General features: G+C 42.6%; 1 protein-coding gene and 1 long non-coding RNA gene across 4 annotated transcripts in view; both read right to left on the bottom strand.

Annotated features, from left to right (window-relative positions):
- The window catches only part of LOC112218185 (nuclear transcription factor Y subunit beta), a 45,547-nt gene extending 32,836 nt beyond the window's left edge, over nt 1-12,711 (bottom strand). Inside the window, exons 1-3 of one of the 3 annotated variants that reach the window (XR_002948596.2) lie at nt 12,556-12,711; nt 4,504-4,597; nt 4,029-4,162 (exon numbers count right to left, since the gene is read on the bottom strand). Coding sequence is in view for 1 of the 3 variants with exons in the window: in XM_024378773.2 (XP_024234541.1) it covers nt 4,029-4,162; nt 4,504-4,597 (228 nt within the window). In the remaining 2 variants the exon portion in view is untranslated. The other 2 variants (XR_002948597.2, XM_024378773.2) reach the window with 2 other exon arrangements.
- A 1,691-nt stretch (nt 12,712-14,402) lies between these two features.
- Nucleotides 14,403-17,939, bottom strand: LOC121840044. Its single transcript, XR_006079326.1, has 3 exons — nt 16,215-17,939; nt 15,807-16,106; nt 14,403-15,147 (listed from the first exon to the last, which is right to left on the bottom strand). It is a non-coding gene; the product is annotated as an uncharacterized LOC121840044 (long non-coding RNA).
- Between the last annotated feature and the right edge of the window lie 5,965 nt (nt 17,940-23,904).

Below are 23,904 nucleotides of genomic sequence, written 5' to 3'. Positions count from 1 at the left end.
CTGCCTATCCATGTGAGAGATGCAGACTCGGTCTCAACCTTTAAGTCTTTATTGAAGACTCATCTCTTCAGTAGGTCCGATGATTGAGTGTAGTCTGGCCCAGGGGTGTGAAGGTGAACGGAAAGGCACTGGAGCGACAAACCGCCCTTGCCGTCTCTGCCTGGCCGGTTCCCCTCTCTCCACTGGGATGCTCTGCCTCTAACCCTATTATGGGGGCTAGGTCACTGGCTTACTGGTGCTCTTCCATGCCGTCCCTAGGAGGGGTGCGTCACTTGAGTGGGTTGAGTCACTGATGTGATTTTCCTGTCTGGGTTGGCGCCCCCCCCGGGTTCGTGCCACCCTCGGGTTCATGCTATGGGGGAGATCTTTGTGGGCTACACTCGGCCTTGTCTCAGGGTAGTAGGTTGAAGATATCCCTCTCATGGTGTGGGGGCTGTTCTTGGCAAAGTGGATGGGGTTAAATCCTGCCTGTTTGGCCCTGTCCGGGAGTATCGTCGGACAGGGCCACAGTGTCTCCCGAACCCTCCTGTCTCAGCCTCCAGTATTTATGCTGCAATAATTTTGTGTGTCTGTGAGCTAGGGTCAGTCTGTGATATCTGGAGTATTTCGGTCTTATCCGGTGACCTGTGTGAAATTAAGTATGCTCCCTCTAATTCTCTCTCTCTCTTCTCTCAAAGGACCTGAGCCCTAGGACCATGCCTCAGGACTACCTGGCCTGATCACTCCTTGCTGTCCCCAGTCCACCTGGTCATGCTGCTGCTCCAGTTTCAACTGTTCTGCCTATGTTCAGCTATGGAACCCTGACCTGTTCACTGGACGTGCGACCTTGTCCCGGACCTGCTGTTTTGGACTCTTCTCTCTACCGCACCTGCAGTCTCTAACTCTGAATGATCAAATACGAAAAGCCAATTTACTCCTGGAGGTGCTGACCTGTTGCACCCTCTACAACCACTGTGATTATTATTTTCTGGCCCTGCTGGTCATCTATGAACATGTTCTGTTATAATCTCCACCCGGTACAGCCAGAAGAGGACTGGCCACCCCTCATAGCCTGGTTCCTCTTGAGATTTCTTCCTAGGCTACGGCCTTTCTAGGGAGTTTTTCCTAGCCACTGTGCTTCTACAGCTGCATTGCTTGCTGTTTGGGGTTTTAGGCTGGGTTTCTGTACAGCACTTTGTGACATCGACAATACATCATCTGGGCCGACAGTCAAAGGTGCTTGCTTGCCCAACTTGGGGGAACCGTTGAGCTACCGTTAGAGGAACTATGTCTGGAGTGACTCACCAGGCTCCCTATTATAATACGTTTTTAATAAAAGTACTACCTTTATTGATTATTGATTTTGCCTCTCCTCATGATTAGTTAAAGGTAGAATTGCAACCACACTGTTCAGCTGTCTGATCCATTGGGTGAAAACTTGGTTTGAGCTTTTCCTAGTTGTCTGTTAGGTTCTAAATAAACAGAGTAAAAACGAACAGTTGTCATCAACATTGTTGCATGTGCTGCATTCACCATGCAGACTGAACACAAGAAGAACAACAAATGCGCTCATTGAGTGACAGGGGACGAGGCCAGGTCTGTGTGGTAAGCAGCATGGAGAGAGAGAGAGCAGAGAGAGATGACTCAGTAGCCAAGTAAACTATAAAAACTGATGTTTTGCATGGCGTATCACCTTTAACAAACCAAACATTCAAATACCGTTATAGAAGGGAAGGTAAAAACCCAAACTAGTGTGAGAAAAATTACAAGATAATGTTATAATACTGTTTATGCAGTAATACTGTTTATGCAATGTTGTTTTATGCAATATTTTAGGGTTTTTAGAACTTTCTCATCAGTGTCTGTGTGGTCTGACTGAGACTGTGGTCTGTCTGAGCCTGAGCCTGTGGTCTGACTGAGCCTGTGGTCTGACTGAGCCTGTGGTCTGACTGAGCCTGGGGTCTGACTGAGCCTGGGGTCTGACTGAGCCTGGGGTCTGACTGACTGAGCCTGAGGTCTGACTGAGCCTGAGGTCTGACTGAGCCTGAGGTCTGACTGAGCCTGAGGTCTGACTGAGCCTGAGGTCTGACTGAGCCTGAGGTCTGACTGAGCCTGAGGTCTGACTGAGCCTGAGGTCTGACTGAGCCTGAGGTCTGACTGAGCCTGAGGTCTGACTGAGCCTGAGGTCTGACTGAGCCTGAGGTCTGACTGAGCCTGAGGTCTGACTGAGCCTGAGGTCTGACTGAGCCTGAGGTCTGACTGAGCCTGAGGGAGTAGAACATAATCCTTCTTTGTCTCAAAATCATCCTGGCATCTGGAAAACTAAGCCTAGGTGGGGTTGAGACAATAGCCCCCAGTGCAGATAATGATAGGATGAACCCAGAGTGTCTTATGATGCCCCTTGGTCTGCATGGGAGGTGTGGAACCAGCCTTGACTAAGCATTTTTAGGTCTACTATATAAAGAACAAAGGCATTTCTGTAAAGGTTAAGCCTCGGCAACACATTTTAGTGTGGGGACAACAGCTTTATTATTGCAATAATTAATCGATATTTAACCTTGTGACTAGGAAGCAGTATTTTCATTTTTGGAAAAATAACGTTCCCGTAGTAAATGGGATATTTTGTCAGGACAAGATGCTAGAATTGCATATAATTGACAGCTTAGGATAGAAAACACTCTAAAGTTTCCAAAACTGTAAAAATATTGTCTGTGAGTATAACAGAACTGATGTTGCAGGCGAAAGCCTGAGAAAAATCCAATCCGGAAGTGACTCATCTTTTGAAAGCTCTGCGTTCCAATGCGTCCCTATTGAGCAGTGAATGGGCTATCAACCAGATTACTTTTTCTCCGTATTCCCCAAGGGGTCTACAGCATTGTGATTTACGCATTTATGTTGAAGAATACCCGTAAGCGGCTACATTGCGCAACTGGTCACCTGATGGCTCCCAGAGTGATTCTCGCGTAAAATACAGAGGTAGCCATTATTCCAATCGGTCCTACTGATAACCAATTGTCCCGGTGGATATATTATCGAATAGATATTTGAAAAACACCTTGAGGATTGATTATAAACAACGTTAGCCATGTTTCTGTCGATATTATGGAGCTAATTTGGAATATTTTTTGGCGTTTTCGTGACTGCAATTTCCGGGCGATTTCTCAGCCAAACGTGAAGAACAAACGGAGCTATTTTGCCTACAAAAATAATATTTTTGGGGAAAAGGAACATTGGCTATCTAACTAGGAGTCTCATGAGTGAAAACATCCGAAGCTCATCAAAGGAAAACGATTTAATTTGATTGCTTTTCTGATGACCAAGTTACCTGCTGCTAGCTGGACAAAATGCTATGCTAGGCTATCGATAAACTTAACACAAATGCTTGTCTAGCTTTGGCTGTAAAGCATATTTTGAAAATCTGAGATGGCAGGGTGATTAACAAAAGGCTAAGCTGTGTCTCAATATATTTCACTTGTGATTTTCATGAATAGGAATATTTTCTAGGAATATTTATGTCTGTCGCGTTATGCTAATTAGTGTCAGTCGATGATTACGCTCCCAGACCCGGGATGGGGAGTCACTAGAGGTTGACAAAGATGATTGTTTAAAGAAATGACAAAGTCTCTCAAACTTGATTAGAATATTCCACCACACCGGGCCGTGCATCAATACCATTATATCGTAAAATACGGTATACCACCCAACCCTAAGACACAACACAAACATACATATATATATACACACACACACACACACACACACACACTTTTACACTCATAATTTGCTGCTGCTACTGTTTCCATTTGACTCTTATGATCTATCTGAATGCCTAGTCACTACCTTGCCTTCATGTGCATATCTACCTCATGTACCTCTGCACATTGATCTGGTACTTCCTCCATTCCTCTGTATTCTATTCCTCGTGTTAGTTACTATTTTATTTTGTAACCTCTGCATCGTTGGGAAGGTTCGTAAGCAAGCATTTCACTGTAAAGTCTACACCAGCTGTATTCGCCACGTGATAAACAACATTTGATTTGAATCCATACCTTTCCTGTCTGTGGGACAGCGTTCTTCATGATGCGAGCCACGTTAGCGATGGGGAGGTAGATGTCCTGCTCACGGAAGTTTTCCTTGCTGCCGTTGCCTTCCTCATGGTCATGCAGGCTCTCATCCCCATCATCTATCAGGGAGAGGGGCATGTTAGATCCCTATTCAACACCACATTGTGCCTATACAAATCTTCTCTACTTGTATCTAGATAAAAATATACATGTGACTTGGTTCATGTCAAGCCTGATAATTTATGATTACTACAGTATGTAAGCCTGGTTATTTGTAAAGCATCTTTGGGATTGTGAAAGGTGGTAGTGCCATGTCAGTATCTTTATGTTTATATAGGGGTGCTCTGATTGTGTCCAGCATCATTGGGCACCCAAGTTATTATGACCAAGGGATTGTGGATGTCAGAAAAGAGGGTGTTGCTGATTAGGGGTGCTTAGTCTGTGAGGTTCCACCACCTACCGTCCTGTGATTGAAGAACGTAGTGGCTTCCTGCCATGTACTCCCCTGACATTCCCAACTGAGAGGCGTCGGTGGTTGAACTGTCGCCGTCCATCTGTAAACAGACAGAAGTTATAACTCAGTTATTTGTAGTGCCCACTATATACAGTGCCTTGCGAAAGTATTCGGCCCCCTTGAACTTTGCGACCTTTTGCCACATTTCAGGCTTCAAACATAAAGATATAAAACTGTATTTTTTTGTGAAGAATCATCAACAAGTGGGACACAATCATGAAGTGGAACGACATTTATTGGATATTTCAAACTTTTTTAACAAATCAAAAACTGAAAAATTGGGTGTGCAAAATTATTCAGCCCCTTTACTTTCAGTGCAGCAAACTCTCTCCAGAAGTTCTCTGAATGATCTCTGAATGATCCAATGTTGACCTAAATGACTAATGATGATAAATACAATCCACCTCTGTGTAATCAAGTCTCCGTATAAATGCACCTGCACTGTGATAGTCTCAGAGGTCCGTTAAAAGCGCAGAGAGCATCATGAAGAACAAGGAACACACCAGGCAGGTCCGAGATACTGTTGTGAAGAAGTTTAAAGCCGGATTTGGATACAAAAAGATTTCCCAAGCTTTAAACATCCCAAGGAGCACTGTGCAAGCGATAATATTGAAATGGAAGGAGTATCAGACCACTGCAAATCTACCAAGACCTGGCCATCCCTCTAAACTTCTCAGCTCATACAAGGAGAAGACTGATCATAGATGCAGCCAAGAGGCCCATGATCACTATGGATGAACTGCAGAGATCTACAGCTGAGGTGGGAGACTCTGTCCATAGGACAACAATCAGTCGTATATTGCACAAATCTGGCCTTTATGGAAGAGTGGCAAGAAGAAAGCCATTTCTTAAAGATATCCATAAAAAGTGTTGTTTAAAGTTTGCCACAAGCCACCTGGGAGACACACCAAACATGTGGAAGAAGGTGCTCTGGTCAGATGAAACCAAAATTGAACTTTTTGGCAACAATGCAAAACGTTATGTTTGGCGTAAAAGCAACACAGCTCATCACCCATCACACACCATCCCCACTGTCAAACATGGTGGTGGCAGCATCATGGTTTGGGCCTGCTTTTCTTCAGCAGGGACAGGGAAGATGGTTAAAATTGATGGGAAGATGGATGGAGCCAAATACAGGACCATTCTGGAAGAAAACCTGATGGAGTCTGCAAAAGACCTGAGACTGGGACGGAGATTTGTCTTCCAACAAGACAATGATCCAAAACATAAAGCAAAATCTACAATGGAATGGTTCAAAAATAAACATATCCAGGTGTTAGAATGGCCAAGTCAAAGTCCAGACCTGAATCCAATCGAGAATCTGTGGAAAGAACTGCTGAAAACTGAAAACTGCTGTTAACAAATGCTCTCCATCCAACCTCACTGAGCTCAAGCTGTTTTGCAAGGAGGAATGGGAAAAAATTTCAGTCTCTCGATGTGCAAAACTGATAGAGACATACCCCAAGCGACTTACAGCTGTAATCGCAGCAAAAGGTGGCGTTACAAAGTATTAACTTAAGGGGGCTGAATAATTTTGCACGCCCAATTTTTCAGTTTTTGATTTGTTAAAAAAGTTTGAAATATCCAATAAATGTCATTCCACTTCATGATTGTGTCCCACTTGTTGATTCTTCACAAAAAATACAGTTTTATATCTTTATGTTTGAAGCCTGAAATGTGGCAAAAGGTCGCAAAGTTCAAGGGGCCGAATACTTTCGCAAGGCACTGTATATATATATATATATATATATATATATATATATATATATATATATATATATAACTACAAGTATTGGGAACTTTTCAGTACATGTGTGACATCTTAGAGTAGTAAGAATAAGTGCACTCTGTGTGTGTGTGTGTGTCTAGGTCATTAGGCACCATTAGACATGCACCCGTCTTGGGAGTCTGCATGTCTGTTTATTTTAAAACCATTGCTATGGCCTAATGTTTACCGTCGCTGTGGTTACGCCACCAATGGAATCTATGACCTAATGTGAAACCAAGCTAAAATTAATGCAAGGCAAGAAGATAATGATGGCTAAATGCCAGAGGGGATGAATCATTAACATGAAGAGGAGTTACTATGTGTGTGACGTAAGGATGAAACCTGTATAAAAAGAGTGTGCCAAGGCTGGAAAGGCAGTTGCTTCATGATCCAGCTCGGCTTATATAACATTACTTCATGAACCAGCTCAGCTTATATTACATTACTTCATGAACCAGCTCGGCTTATATTACATTACTTCCATGAACCAGCTCTGCTTATATTACATTACTTCCATGAACCAGCTCTGCTTATATTACATTACTTCATGAACCAGCTCTGCTTATATTACATTACTTCATGAACCAGCTCTGCTTATATTACATTACTTCATGAACCAGCTCTGTGTTACTTTATAATAAAGTCTATTTGAACTCACTGGCTCTGGTATTTCAGAAATATTATTGACTGAATATTTCCACGACACAAGCCGTGTCCACTGCCATTGAGGCTGCTAGCTCTGTCTCTGGGCCACACTCCAGCACAGTAGCTTGCAGTAATGCACCAATGCCAACCACCAAAAAAAAAAACACCAAAGGAAGCTTCTAGCTAGCGAGGCTAGGGGACACCGGTACAGGGTCTTTCGCCCCCACCTGCTAAGCACTGCTTTCCCGCAGTTCTGTTAACGTTACGATGGGGGAAGTAACTAGCTAATGTTGACAACTCAACTTCCGCGTGGCACTACCGGGTTGTGATTACCCTCGTCGTAATGTTAAAATAACTGCGGCAAAGGACAGTGTGTGCAAGTGTCCTAGCTAGATAACAGCCTCAATAGCAGTGGGCGTGACATGTAGTAAGTGACACGTAGTGGGCGCAGCATGTAGAAAACGCGGTCTGCAGATATTTCCCATGAATGGATTAGGGTCTACAACAATATGGGTTGACTGTGTATTCTAACCTGTTTCTGTTTTAGCTACATTAACCAATCACTGGCTGGATTAACTATCCAAATAGCCAATCAAAAACTGAAAGCACGTTAGTCGCCTGGGAAGCATTTTTTTTTTCAGACGAAGGACATCTTGCGGTTGTTAGCTGGCATGAAACAAGTGGTCCGGAGCAAAATGGTGCTACATGGGAATCATGGAACAAGATCAGGAATATTGGGGCATGGACACAGAAACATGAATTTCTGAGGAGGAATGGAGGCATAAAAAGAGGAAGAGAATGAAGAAAGCAGAGGTTGGATTTCAATCTGAGGAAGACGGCGATAACAATGAAGGGGCTGTGGAAGAAGAGTGGTGTTGTGAAGTGCAAACAGAATGAGCCGTGTGCCAGACCGAGTTCTGTAGGGGCAATAGAAGTGCATGAGGTTAAGTTAAGTGAGGTGGAAGGTGTTCTGAAGGGCTTGGAACCCGAGCTTAGCATCGTTGGACATGATAAAGAAGAATCTGGTCCAGCAGGAGGTTTTTGGAGAAAGTGGACCTTTCCCTTGGGCTGATCCATGTGGCTTCAGGGTGGGTGAGAAACTAGTTTTGTGCAGTTGAATCAGTGAACGTAAACTGTAGTGGACTTGTGATATTTGTTTGTTTCTTCTAATCAGAGGGAGCAGGCGCTCATTGTCATACAACTTGGGTCAAGATCTGTTTCTTACTTTGATCTTAGGAACAGGGTATCGAAAGCAGGGATTACTGGGGTAGTGTTAAGTGTGAAGGTGGAGCAATTACAAGATCCTTGGAATTTGCACACTGTTTGGTGCGATGCCCGCGCTGTTTGGTGCGACGCAAACCCGGTGGGGAGGGTGGTGAAACAGAGGAGCCACCGGCAGTCCTTATGAGGTGTCAGAGTCTCGACCTGACAAAGTCATATTAGGATATCTGTTATCCTGTTAGAGCTTTTGTGCCGAATCTACTGAGCTGTTTCAGGTGCAACATTTATGGTCATGTAGCAGCAGTTTGTAGGAGGGAGTTTCCAAAATGTGGGAAGTGTGCAGGAAGGCATGGGATAGAGGATTGTGTAGTTTCGGTGGATGAAGTTGTGTGTGTCAACTGTAGGGGGTGCCCATGAGGCTGGGGATCGGAAGTGTCCGGTGCGAGACAGATAGGTTGAGGTGGCTAGAGTCAGAGTAGTTTAGAAGGTGTCGTATGCTGAGGCAGTGAAGAAATTAAAGGATGGGTCAAGGGTGCAAGTAGATTTGTGCCAGCACAAAGGGATAGGCCAACGAGTGATTTATTCTTCAGTAAGTTTGGCTTCTTATCGTTCATAGCAATGGCTTATCAATTGTACCGCAGCAATGGAACTTAAATCAAAGAAAATAGAGGTGGTGGTAGCTGCAGATAAGTATTAGGTACAGTACCAGTCAAAAGTTAGGAAACACCAACTAAACAGCACGTCATGGGTTGTTCTTTATTTTTTACTATTTTCTACATTGTAGAATAGTGAAGACATCAAAACTATGAAATAACACATATAGTAGTACATCATGTAGTAACCAAAAAAGTGTTAAATAAAAATGTATTTTATATTTGAGATTCTTCAAAGTAGCCACCCTTTGCCTTGAAAGCTTTGCACACTCGTGGCATTCTCTCAACCAGCTTCATGAGGTAGTCACCTGGAATGCATTTCAATTACCAGGTGTGCCTTGTTAAAAGTTAGTGGAATTTCTTTCCTTTTTAATGCGTTTGAGCCAATCAGTTCTGTTGTAACAAGATAGGGGTGGTATACAGAACATAGCCCTATTTGGTAAAATACCAAGTACATATTATGACAAGAACAGCTCAAATAAGAAAAGAAAAATGACAGTCCATCATTACATTAAAACGAAGTTCAGTCAATACGGAAAATGTCAAGAACGTTTCTTCAAGTGCAGTCGCAAAAAACATCAAGTGCTATGATGAAACTGGCTCATGAGTACTGCCACAGGAAAGGAAGACCCAGAGTTACCTCTGCTGCAGAGGATAATTTCATTCGAGTTACCAGCCTCAGAAATCACAGCCCAAATAAATGCTTCAGTGTTCAAGTAACAGTCACATCTCAACATCAACTGTTCAGAAGAATCAGGCCTTCATGGTCAAATTGGTGCAAAGAAACCACTATTAAAAAGGACACCACTTGCTTGGGCCAAGGAACACGATGAATGGACCTTAGACCGGTGGAAATCTGTCCTTTGGTCTGATGAGTCCAGATTTGAGATTTTTGGTTCGAACTGCCATGTCTTTGTGAGAAGTAGAATAGATGAACAGATGATCTCTGAACAGATGTGTGGTTCCCACCGTGAAGCATGGAGGAGGTGGTGTGATGGTGCTTTGCTGGTGACACGGTCAGTCATTTATTTAGAATTTAAGGCACACTTAACCAGCATGACTATCACAGCATTCTCCAGTGATACACCATCCCAGCTGGTTTGCGCTTACTGGGACTATAATTTGTTTTTAAACAGGACAATGACCCAACAAACCTTCCGGCTGTGTAAAGGCTATTTGACCAAGGAATGACGGAGCGCTGCATCAGATGACTTGGCCTCCATAATCCCTCAACCTCAACCCAATTGAGATGGTTTGGGATGTGTTAGACCACAAAGTGAAGGAAAAGCAGTCAACAAGTGCTCAGCATATGTCGGAACTCCTTCAAGACGGTTGGAAAAGCATTCCTCATGAAGCTGGTTGAGAGAATGCCAAGAGTGTGCAAAGCTGTCATCAAGGCAAATGGTGGCTACTTTGAAAAATCTCAAATATAAAATATATTTTGATTTGTTTAACACTTTTTTGGTTACCACATGATTCCATGTGTTATTTCATAGCTTTGATGTCTTCACTATTCTACAATGTTGAAAATGTATTTTTTTAATAAAGAAAAACCCTGAGAATGAGTAGGTGTGTCCAAACTTTTGACTTGTACTGTTTATGAGATTTGACTTCAGAAGAGTTACAGGGTGCGTTGAGTGGTGGTGTCTCCTCCTCCCAGGCTGTTTGCATAGTGCTGGAATGGGGTATTGGATTTTTAATCCCCCTTCCTTTTTATATCACAAATGTAACGTGATTGAACATACACTACAGCACAGTAGGTGGCTGCATGTACAAACAAAATGTGCGAACGCAATGATACCAAAGAAGAAAGCATAGGTTGTTGTAGCCAAAGATTTGTATAATCTAGTCTATCTATAAGATAGACCACAGCCTGTCGTTTGAAATGGACAGTCAGTGGACAGAACAAGCAAGGTGGGCAGAGTCAAGCACGAACTAGCGAGATCCTATTGGCGCATTCTAGTGAACATTTGCATATTTCTCTTCGGGAATGCATGTGAAATAACTCAATTTGCCTTTGCATTCCAAACAACGCAACTTTTTAAATCTTTGAAAAGGGGTAAAGTCTACAAAACATAGTTCACTCCGTAAGTAACATATTTTGGTTGCGTTAAGGAAACTGTATTGAGATCGAATGTTTAATCGATTAGAACATTAGCAGAATCTCCCACTGCCAGAATCCCCCCCCTTCACGTTCTTCAATGCTGCGTTTTGATTGCTAGTTGAGATTTCTGCTCTTCACTCCGTTGTCATTTTATCCCACATTTCACTGATCTTAGTAGCAGAAAGCATTTTTTTGCCTGCAGTTTTCAGTTTGGCTATTTGTTTCAAGTTTATGTGGTGGTTCTAGCTTGTATGGCGCCCTGGGCGAACCCACCCACACCCGGGGGCGCCCATGTGCGGGTGGGGCCAGGTAAATTGCCACCCTGGGCAGCTGCCCATGTCGCTCCAACCTAAATCTGCTACTGATTAGTCTATAATTAAATCTCTTTGCCCAAATGTGTCATCTCTCCCATGCCTTACTCGACTAGTATTTTTGAAAGTGTAAGGATAATAATTCAGCCATTTATTGCTTGCCAACATTTCACTCCCTCTGTTTAATATAACACACGTACATTCATTATTAATTTCGGTTGCCTTTCCTAACGTGAAGTTTGTTCTATATATAAAGTATTTGACTCTAGCCACAAAATTAAGAAAATTAGAAGGGAGTGGGTTCTGGTAGGGTGGTGATTTTCGGCACCACACCGGCCATCCCCCCGTTATTGGAGTGGAAACGCCAAGCGGATGCTTCACATTTATACATCCGGTGAAATATCCGGTCTCATTCCATCTGTGAGCACCGCTGTCTAGTCGCGGCTAAAACAGAGTACATTCACATTAGCATGGAATGGAGAATCTAACATACAGTTGCATAAAACTACGATTTGTTACTAGTTCAGGCATGGACGGTCATGAATCTATAAGCCGCTTTCACTACCCAGCTAGAGTCTAGCTAACACTAGTTGTTCCAGAGCGCTGCAACATTGTCTTTGTTCCCGCGTTGACTGACAACAGAGGGGAAATACAATGGCTGGTTGGCTAGTAGTGGCGAGTATAACGTTAACTGGCTTATGTCGACGAAGCGAACTTGCCAAAAACCCAGAGACGGCATTGAGGTCGAGGTAAATACGCGGATACAGAACAGTTAGCATTTCTACTTAAGATAACATTAGATACCTAGCTAACGTTAGCTAGCTATGATAACAAGATGCGCTAGCTGGATGGGAAGGAGAGCTAACGTTAATGTTAGCTCGTACTAGCCAACTCACATTCATACTAAATCAAAAAGCGCACCATTTAAATGGCCATTGGTAAATCGATTAGTAACTCACGATTTGGAAAAATTCTTCATGTTTAAACAATATTCAAGATGTCCCGTCGACTTCACCTGTTCGACCACCATGCCTAACATAGCCAATTACCATAGCTACATTTGACAGATGATTTTAGGAATTGTCTGAGCTAGTCTTTGTTTGGAGGGCCTGTGCGTGAGAAACCATTTACTAGCGAGTCCTGTAATTTAACAACTCGCCGTCTTAATTTCTACTTTCCCGCTGCTAATTCCCATGCACACTACCATCAAATAAAAAGAAACAGTCAAATGCGGAGATTTCGATTCGAGGTAAAGCGAAATCGGATAGCAATCATTGGCCGGAGCCAGCCACAAACCTCCGATACTGCCCTGGTTGGTTAGCTTCTCTAAACGGCCGTGTGGTTGGACAGAAAATGGCTGCGAGAGAACCAGTCCCAAAATCTCTATCTCACTCTGCCGCTAGGGGAGCAATGTTTTCACTGTCCAATAGACATGTCTTCTACTTTTTTTTCTTCTTTAAAAAAACAAAACAAATCAATACATAAAGCACATGAGGGAACACAAGCATACATAGATTACAAACAATAGACAATCGAGCTAGGGGGGGGCGGGCCTGGGGGCGGGGCTAGGGGGTACAATATCACATTACAATTACACAAGGACCTTAAGGGACATGCATATACTTACAATTCTAACAGCTTTTTTGTTAGTAGAGCATTTAACCGTCTTAAAATACAGTTCAATTTATTTTTGTAGGGTATGAAAATGTGGTTTTCTGTTTGTAAATTTACATATGTGTATATGAAATTTGGCCAAAAGAATAATGAAATTAATTACATAGAAATGATTCCGCTTATTTCTATTGTATGTAAAGAATCCAAACAGTACATCTCTCCACAATAGTGTAAAATCTTCATAAATGTGTTCAATTATAAACCTACTGATGTCTTGCCACAGTTTTCTTACATGCATACAATGCCAAAAAAGATGCAAAACTGTTTCTGGGTGGTCATTACAAAAGGAGCAATTTGAGTTGATGTTTTCCTTAAACTTCTTCATATAGTGTTTGGCAGGATAATATTTATGAATCATTTTAAAGGAAACTTCCTTAATTTTGTTAACAAGTAGGTATGTGTGTGGCAACATCCAAACTTTTTTCCAACAGATATTAGCAATAAATGCATTCCAATAAGGCATGACATAAGGTATAGATACAACATCCTGCTGAAACAAGGATTGTATCGCTCTGTTGTTGAATGGACCAAAAGAGAAACAAATCTTTCCTACTGATGAGTCAACAGGGTCAATAGAAGGTAGGCTCTGAGGGTCAGGTCTTGACATGTTCCTGAATAATAAAGTAACATCTGAGGGAATGGCATCTAAAACAATTGCAAAATCTTTAGGTGTTCCAGGGACCTTGTAAAGTGATAAGTATTCTTTATAACTGAGTAAAAGACCCTCTGCATTTACCAGTTGGCTCACCAATAGGATATTATTTCGGAACCAATATTCTAAAAACAGAGAGGTATTTTTATACAATATATCCCGATTATTCCATATATAATATCTGTGTGGAGAAAAATTGTGTTTATAAATTAAGGACCATGACAAGAAAACCTGCTGATGAAAAGCAGAAAGTTTCACTGGAACTTTGTCAATATTATAATTGCAAAACAACATGAAGTTAAGGCCAGACCTGTCTTCTACTACTGGTACCTGAAAATTAGGCTACTCGTCATATAGATGCAGAGGCAGAACAAGTTTTTTATATTTTATTTTTTATTCACTAGATGGTTTGTTGGACTCATTCTCAACTCACAAAACAATGCAAAACAAGTCACACATATAACCCTTAACAAAAAAAGATTGACTCTAAAATTTTGGACACAGTACATGTAGAATGACAGCAGTTATACTTCACTATAACCACAGTTATGCTGCATTGTATGTTGTACTCTTTCATAAGGGAAGGAAGTAACTGCAATATTATTGTCTCACATTGTCAGAACTAGGGTATGGTAATTTAGAATTTATTCACTTTTAAGAAATGTATACATACATGGTATTTTTTATATATATATATATATATTTTGTCATATATATTTTGTCATATATATATTATATATATATTATATATAAAACATCTGTATTCCCAGTCGTGAAATCCATAAATTAGGACCTAATGAATTTATTTAAATTGACTTATTATCTTATATGAACTAACTCAGTAAAATCTTTTACATTTGCATTGTATGTTGCGTTTATATTTTTGTTCAGTATTTGCACTTTACCAGTTGTCTGTGCAGTTGGTCCTTCAGCCAGTCGAAACAAAGAGACAAAATCTCCACAAAAAAGTATTGTTTATCTGACTTTTTAGAGCGCCTGTACTGCCGTTTAAATGTATATAACCTGGCACATGTGAAAAACCATGTAAACACCTGCAGACTTCGGTTACTTTCATCATGTGCACGAGCAAACAAATCTTGATTGTTAATGGCAGAGAACCGCATTATGAAGTCAGATTAATAACACTCTCCTGTGGATATTGTCTCAAATTTCAACCAACAGAAGGACCAACACCACAAAGCAATCGTCTGAATAAATTCAAATAAATGTATTAAACATTTGACTTGTAAAGGGAATGTTTAGAATTTCTCAACTGTGTGTGGAGTTGCCTACATAATTTGAAGGCATTGCTACGTTTCGTGCCTACTTTTACCCAGGCAGAATCAAAGGAGAATAGTATAAGATGAAGCACCCAGGGTGTCAGTCTCCAGTGGGAACCTGCTCCCCTATGAGCCAGAACAGGAAGAAGGCCAGAGCGAGGGGGGCCGTGCCCAATAGATCCCCAGAGCGGTGAGGTAGGGGATGGAGTAACTGTCTGGGTCCTTGCCCGTCCACCACAGGCAATGGACCATCCGGTCAGCAAGACACAGCAGAGTGAAGACCTGAGAGAAGAGAACACAGGAAGATATACGGAAGGGGCAAAAAGAGTGAGTCAGTCCTTTATTATAGTATACACTGACTACCAAACATTAAGACCACCCCCCTTTTGCCCTCAGAACAGCCTCAGTTCGTCGGGGTATGGACTCTACAAGGTGTCAAAAGCGTTCCACAGGGATGCAGGTCCATATTAACTCCAATGCTTCCCACAGTTGTGTCAAGTTGGCTAGATGTCCATTGGCTGGTGGACCATTCTTGATACACAAGGGAAACCGTTGAGCGTGAAAAACCCAGCATCATTGCAGTTCTTGACACACTCAAACCAGTGTGCCTGGCACCTACTACCATACCCTGTTCAAAGGCACTTAAATCTTTTGTCTTCCCCATTCACCCTCTGAACGGCACACATACACATTCCATGTCTCAAAAGGCTTAAAAATAATTTGCAACTATACTGATTTGGAGTGGATTTAACAAGTGACATCCATAAGGGCTCATGCAGTAGCTTTCACCTGGTCAGTCTATGTCATGGAAAGAGCAGGTGTTCTTAATGTTTGGTATACTCCGTATCAGTGTTAATAAAGGAGCAGAGGAGAAATAACCCACTTATGACTACTGAGACACATGAATTGGCCTAACTGATCTCTCTTGCTTTATGGTTTACCTGTAGAAAAGCTGCAGCTAAGAAGGTGATAGACAGGAGCAGCACCTGGGCAGAGCGATGATTGGCTCTTGTCAGAGAGGTATAGATAGTTAAACTGACAGGTAAAATACACTGACAACAGAAGATTTAATTAATTTTGTGTTCACATGCATGTTAAAGGGATTGGTCATGTGTGTGTCATTACCTGAGCCACAAAAGGTCCTGCAGGGGTTGTAGCAGCTCCTTCGATCCTCAGGCACCTGCCTGCAGATCAGTGGTGATACGACTGGACCAGTTGGCAACCAAGTTCCCCCCAACAACCTAGATTGAGATGAGGAGGAGAGACACAATGATCATATGCATTATGACGTACCATTTTCTTGAAGGATCCTGAATGTGTGCTCCTAAAAACCCAGCTCCCCGTCTTACTATTCATAACTGGCGTGTAGACTATCATTCCCGCCATGCTCGGGTCTTATACAGTTGTGTTCAGGATGCTCCGATGTTCCGATCTAGTATCCTCTGATACTAGAGAGGAAACAAATTATAATTATAATAAGTATTTCCATGAAGTTCACAAGATTCCAATGCTGTGACTGGACTTCAGGGGCACGGAACAGGGTAGCAGACCTGCTGATGACCATGGCAGTGATGATTGGTTCCCAGCCTGTGTAGAGTAGGATGCAACTGTCTGGGTTTCTGAAGGAGACGACCACCCACAGATGGGTCAGGCAGAGGCAGATCAGACACCCCAGGTACGCCACATAGGGATAATACTCTGTGGAGACAGAGAGGAGCAGACATACTTGCTAAATAAACACAGTTGATAGCCAGACAGACTAGTGTCAGAGCCATAAATGTAGCTATGACTCTCCAGTAAATGGGCCAGACTGCCCCCTAGTGACCTAAAACTCTCTCTCTTTCTCACTGCCCCTCTCAAGGGGAGGCAGGCCAGGGTGATGAGGTCACCGAAGCTGGCAGCGGTGGGAGTGGCCACATTGTCTGAGTTGATGCCTATCCTCTTGGAGCCGATGATCACTCCCACGACGATCATCCCTGGGAGGACACAGTCGAGTGTGGTTCAGTCAACTATTCAGAGTTGCATGGCTCTCCAACCAAGGTGCATGAATTGAGGAGCAAAGAGGTGCACAAATGAAAGCAATGTGGTTCCAGCTGGGAGAAGCAGCAGACTGGGGGAAGGCACAGGGGACGAAATAGCCTTCAGTGGCATTATTCACTTCCCCTTATATCCAGTGGTAAATTAAAATTAAGAACCTGTAAACACAGATGGTGACGTTGAAATTGTTGAAATAGAGTTTATATGTGTCTGGGATCTGGACCAATCAGGAAGTAACCTAGGGGCGGCAGGTAGCCTAGTGGTTAGAGAATTTGGCCAGTAACTGAAAGGTTGCTGGATCGAATCCCTGAGCTGACAAGGTAAAAATCTGTTGTTCTGCTGCTGAGCAAGGCAGTTAACCCACCCCTCTGATTCAGAGGGGTTGGGTTATATGTGGAAAACACATCTCGGTTGAAGGCAATCAGTTGTACAACTTTCCCTAACCAGCATTCAAAATATAAAACCACATGAATAATTGATTTGACTGTCCTTGATCACAAGCTCTACAGAGTCTGGTCGGTCTCTCAGATTTTAAGCATTGGTTTTATTTGAGTCATCAAATTATTTAGCAACCAAAAGGTCTCTAATATGGAAGAAACCTACAGTTTTAGTTGTATCCTGTGGTCTCTTTGCTGAATATTCTGTGTCCCATAGACAGAAAGAGCATGCAAGCTTTTGACTATGGTAAATAGTCATTAGTAATAATGATTCATGGATACACACGTGCCCCCGTGATAGAGAGGACGTGGTATGTAGAAAGACGCACCTTCCCTATAGCAACTGCAGTCTCACACTAAGATGCTAGTGAAGAGGGCCTTATTGCAGGGAGGAATTGGCATGCATGAACCTATGTCAGACAATGAGGTGATGTGAGGATAGGAATAAATGGTGTTTTTAAACTAGTGTTGGTGTTCGTGTTAGAGCTGTAACTTACAACCTGGGCCTCCCAAGGTCAGAATGGTATACTACATATGCACAAAAGTATATGGACACCCCTTCAAATTAGTGTATTTGGCTATTTCAGCCACACCCATTGCTGACAGGTGTATAAAACCGAGCACACAGCCATGCAATCTCCATAGCTGAACATTGGCATTCGAATGGCCTTACTGAAGATCTCAGTGACTTTCAATGTCGCACCGTCATAGGATTCCAACAACTCAGTTCGTAAAATTTCTGCCCTGCTAGAGTTGCCCCGGTCAACTGTAAGTGCTGTCACTGTAAAGTGGAAACCTCTAGGAGCAACAACGGGTCAGCCGTTTAAGTGGTAGGCCACACAAGTTCATAGAACGGGACCACGCGTGAGGCGCGTAGTGCATAAAAAACGTCTTTCCTCGGTTGCAACACTCGCTACCGAGTTCCAGACTGCCTCTGGAAGCAATGTCAGTACAAGAACTGTTCGTCGGGTGCTTCATGAAATGTGTTTCCATGGCCGAGCAGCCGCACACAAGCCTAAGATCACCATGCGCAATGTCAACGCGTTCTCTGGAGTGATGAAAAACGCTTCACCATCTGACAGCCCGACGGATGAATCTGGGTTTGGCAGATAACAGGAGAACGCTGCCTGCTCCAATGCATAGTGCCAGCTGTAAAGTTTGGTGGAGGAGGAATAATGGTCTGGGGCTGTTTTTCATGGTTCGGGCCAGGCCCCTTAGTTCCTGTGAAGGGAAATCTTAATGCTACAGCATACAATTACATTATAGATGATTCTGAGCTTCCAACTTTGTGGCAACAGTTTGGGGAAGGCCCTTTCCTGTTTCAGCATGACAATGCCCCTGTGCACAAAGCGAGGTCCATACAGAAATGGTTTGTCGAGATCGGTGTGGAAGAACTTGACTGGCCTGCACAGAGCCCCAGCCTCAACCCAAACAAACACCTTTGGGATGAATTGGAATGCTGACTGCGAGCCAGGCCTAATCACCCAACATCAGTGCCCGACATCACTAATGCTTTTGTGGCTGAATGGAAGCAAGTCCCTTCAGCAATGTTCCAATGTCTAGTGGAAAGCCTTCCCAGAAGAGTGGAGGCTGTTATTCCACAGCAACTGGCACCAGGATGAAGATCTCTGTGACTCTGGAACACCTCCCAATGCTGCCACAACAACACACCCACAGTTGAACACACCAACATAACATGCATTAGACCAGGGTTCTTCAACCCTGTTCCTGGAGAGCTACCCTCCTGTCACTCCAACTCCAGATGTAACTAACCTGATTCATATTTGAAACCAACAAATTATTAGAAATAGGTGCACTAGATTAGTGTTAGGGATTAGGGTTGGAATGAAAACCTACAGGATGGTAGCTCTCAAGGAGCAGGGTTGGAGAGCCCTGTAATAAACTGACACACAATGCAGTGTACACACCAACACACAATACACTACTAGATAGACCAGTAGACAATGCAATAGATCAATATTCATACACACAATACAATACATAAACATACCATGCACTACACTAAAACACAATACAGTACACGCCCATACACAATGCAATAACAGATCAACAAATAAACACACCATGCAATTTATCAGTACCTCACCTGAACTCCTTCAGGTAGCATCCCAGCTGACACCGTCCCCAATCCAGCCAGAAAAAAAACAAGAGTTTAATCGCTGTGAAAGGAGAAAACTGAGGACTGATCAATAGCATTGTAGTTACTCAACAATACTAACCTAAATGACAGAGTAAAAGAAGGAAGAAAAAATATATTCCAAAACATGCATCCTCTCCGTTTTATTTTTATTCTTTCAAGAAAACGTACAGTATTATATAGAGCCCTTAATGCATGGAACTTCCTTCCATCTCATATTGCTCAAATAAACAGCAAACTTGGTTTCAAAAAACAGATAAAGCAACACCTCACGGCACAACACCTCTCCCCTATTTGACCAAGATAGTTTGTGTGTATGCATTGACATGTAGGCTACGTGTGCCTTTAAAAAGAATGTATGTAGTTCTGTCCTTGAGCTGTTCTTGTCCAATGATGTTCTGTATTAAGTCATTCTGAATTATATTTCATGTTTTGTGTGGACCCCAGGAAGAGTAGCTGCTGCTTTTGCAACAGCAAATGGGGATCCTAATAAAATACCAAATACATCATTACATCAAAACTGCATGTTATTAAGTCGTGTGCCCCTGTTTGTAGCTAACTCGTCAGATTTATCTAGTTTGGATTGGACTTTGTCTTGTTTATTTTTGGCTACATCAAGTTGTTCCTGTAGAAGATGATTTTGTTCAAGAGTTTGTGCTCGTTCGTCATCGTAACTTTTGCCATTTCTTTTAATTGTTCAGTTTTCAAACACAGTTCCTCGGCTAGCAGTATCTTTTCCTTTTCTGCTTTTGTTATTAGTTTCCTGGTTCTCTCCACCTGTCCTTTCATGTCAACCGTTTCCTGCTCGTGCTTTTGCTGTGCACTGCGGTACTGGACCTGATGTCAATCTGATGGCAGCCATACTTCAGGGCTAAACTGGAGAGAACCTTTACAAGACCTGCGCCTGATGGTTTATTTTGGAGGGTGTTTGTTGTTATTTCTGCTGTTCTTTCGCTTATGGCAAAGTTTGTGTTTATATCGCTGCTGAGGTCATCCATCAATCTTTCTGTGGGTAAGGGTTCATTAATTAGCAGGGGAATGGGGGCCACCCCCTCTGATAGCTTGGTCATTACTATACAAATAAAATAAGTTTGGGTTTTGACTCGTTGGAAGCTGCAAAAACGATTTTAATCCATTTATAGACATTAATGAATCATCAATACTGGAAACGTAATGTGGGAGTTGGACATCTATGAACTTGCAAAAGCAAATTTAATTGATTTAGCAATGTTAATGATTAACCTTAAATGTATAGGCTATAAGGGAATTAAACTTGAATTAACCTGAAAGTGTCGCTGTATCTAGGTTAAGATTTATACGTTTAAAATGTCTAATTGGTTGGAACAAATTAATTTGGTCCTTAGCCGAAAACGTACAGTATTATATAGAGCCCTTATTGCATGGAACTTCCTGGTAAAAAGGCAATTTAACTTCCTTGTTAAATCAAATGAGACAACGATATCCAATCAGTTGATATTGGTTGGATATTATAAAGTGGAACCAGTTGTTACAGATGTGAGAAGATGTTTTGCTCTCACATTGGATTTTTTTTTGTCTTCACAAAAACATTGTTGGCAATTCTTCCCCACAAGGGGTCAGTTAACCCTGAAAGCTAAAATCACACGGGATTCCAGCAAAGGCGGGACTTCCATCGCCCAAAGTGCGGGATTTCTGCTATAAACAAAGAACAGTGTCTTCTCTCTGTTTATTAGCTTAGCTTCTAATGCAAAGCTAGCCATTCTTGTACAAGCATGTTCACTTCAAGCACAAAAAGGTCCTCTTCAATTTGGGACCGGGGGTTTACAAACAACGTCTCACATTCAACACAATCAGCGTTTCTTGCTAGCAATGTTACCGGAATACGCGGTAACATAAAGAAACAGAGAGAGAAAGAGAGACAGAGAGACAATACTTTGCTTCGGCCAAACTAATATATCTTCTCAAATTTCCTTAAATCAGCTGACCCTTATGTCCTAGCTCTGGAAATGAATAATTCACCATACACACTCTGACCTTTTGTCAGATATACACAGGAGAAACTTTGTACATGTAGTGTGTATACTTTCCAAGTTACAGTATTTTCTTCATAACATTTTTAATGACATCACAAAATAACAAACAAAATTACATTTGTGTTCTATAGATCGTCTTTGAACATTCCCCATGTTCTATGTTAGAAATATTGTTCCAGTATTTGCTTTGAACGTATTAGAGTTTCGGCGGGAAAAGTCTCTTGAAACAAAGGTCATAGGAAAAAGACGTTTCGATACCTCTTGGTGCAGAATCTGACTCAAGCGGATATTGACATGCACAACTGGACATTTAATGGCAATTTATACTAGGATCACTTAAGGGTCTAAGCAAAATATCAGTCTTGGTAAAGTTGTAAATAGACCCTGAAGCCCCTTTGACTCTACAGCTACATGAATCACCAGTTTCTCACCAGAGGTCCATAGGTCATCCCTGTAGACTATCCGAAGCTAGTGCCTTACAGCAGTAGCTTCGTCATGTAGTTATCAACTTAAGATAGTGCCCTAAGCAACACACCCTTAAGTAGTACCGCCCTAGATATGACATTAGACAAAATGTCACGATAGAGTAATTTAGCCAAGACCGTGGACGTATGTAGAATAGAGTCCAATTAGATTATTAAGGTGTTGTAACTATATCATGTATATTGTTTATTTTATTTAAATTGGGTAATTTAGAAAGTAATACAGCCCTTAACAAGTTCCCTCATCAGTAGGTACAAGTACTCTGGTGGGCCATACAGAGAAATGTTCTTCTTCCCTTACTCGCACCCTCTCCATGCCATCCTGCTGTGGGGCGACCAGTCTAAATCTCTCTGGGTTCTCATTGACTCTGGGGCCAACAAGTATCTGAGCTGGGCATCACCACTCAGCCCCTCTCCAGTCCCCTGGACGTTAGAGCACTGGATGGGCGCTCTATTGGCAGGGTCACCCACAACACTACTCCTATCCACCTGCGTGTGTCCGGAAACAACATAAAGTTTATATTGAGTTTATAAGTCTCCTCAGGTTCCTGTGGTATTGGGGTTCTTGGCTCCAGCACCACAATCCCCTTATCAACTGGACTGCTGTTACTATTGTGAGCTAGAGCCCATTCTGCCACGACTATTGCCTGAAGTTGTCACAGCCTTCCCCGGGACGTCCTCCTGTGGGCTCGGAAGAAGCCTCGGACCTCTCCGCCGTTCCAGAGTACCAGGATTTCCGGGAGGTTTTCAGCAAGGCCCGAGCCACTTCGCTTCATCCACATCAACCCTATGACTACGGGATCAACCTTCTCCCGGGCACTACACCACCCCAGGGACGGCTGTATTCACTGTCAGGTCCAGAGACCAAGACTATAGAGACGTACATGGAGGACTCCCTGGCTGCAGGGGGTATCCATCCTTCTTCAAATCAAATCTGATTTGTCACATACACATGGTTAGCAGATGTTAATGCGAGTGTAGCGAAATGCTTGTGCTTCTAGTTCCGACAATGCAGTAATAACCAACAAGTAATCTAACTAACAATTCCAAAACTACTGTCTTATACACACAAGTGTAGGGGGATAAAGAACATGTACATAAAGATATATGAATGAGTGATGGTACAGAGCGGCATAGGCAAGATACAGTAGATGGTATCGAGTACAGTATATACATATGAGATGAGTATGTAAACAAAGTGGCATAGTTAAAGTGGCTAGTGATACATGTATTACATAAAGTTGCAGTAGATGATATAGAGTACAGTATATACGTATACATATGAGATGAATAATGTAGGGTATGTAAACATTATATTAGGTAGCATTGTTTAAAGTGGCTAGTGATATATTTTACATCATTTCCCATCAATTCCCATTATTAAAGTGGCTGGAGTTGAGTCAGTGTGTTGGCAGCAGCCACTCAATGTTAGTGGTGGCTGTTTAACAGTCTGATGGCCTTGAGATAGAAGCTGTTTTTCAGTCTCTCGGTCCCAGCTTTGATGCACCTGTACTGACCTCGCCTTCTGGATGATAGCGGGGTGAACAGGCAGTGGCTCGGGTGGTTGTTGTCCTTGATGATCTTTATGGCCTTCCTGTAACATCGGGTGGTGTAGGTGTCCTGGAGGGCAGGTAGTTTGCCCCCGGTGATGCGTTGTGCAGACCTCACTACCCTCTGGAGAGCCTTACGGTTGTGGGCGGAGCAGTTGCCGTACCAGGCGGTGATACAGCCCGCCAGGATGCTCTCGATTGTGCATCTGTAGAAGTTTGTGAGTGCTTTTGGTGACAAGCCAAATTTCTTCAGCCTCCTGAGGTTGAAGAGGCGCTGCTGCGCCTTCTTCGCGATGCTGTCTGTGTGGGTGGACCAATTCAGTTTGTCTGTGATGTGTATGCCGAGGAACTTAAAACTTACTA

The sequence above is a fragment of the Oncorhynchus tshawytscha genome, linkage group LG19, assembly GCF_018296145.1.
Source record: "Oncorhynchus tshawytscha isolate Ot180627B linkage group LG19, Otsh_v2.0, whole genome shotgun sequence".
NCBI classification, from domain to species: Eukaryota; Metazoa; Chordata; class Actinopteri; order Salmoniformes; family Salmonidae; genus Oncorhynchus; species Oncorhynchus tshawytscha.
Note: the sequence above shows the minus strand (reverse complement) of the source record. Positions and strands in the feature narration are given on the sequence as shown.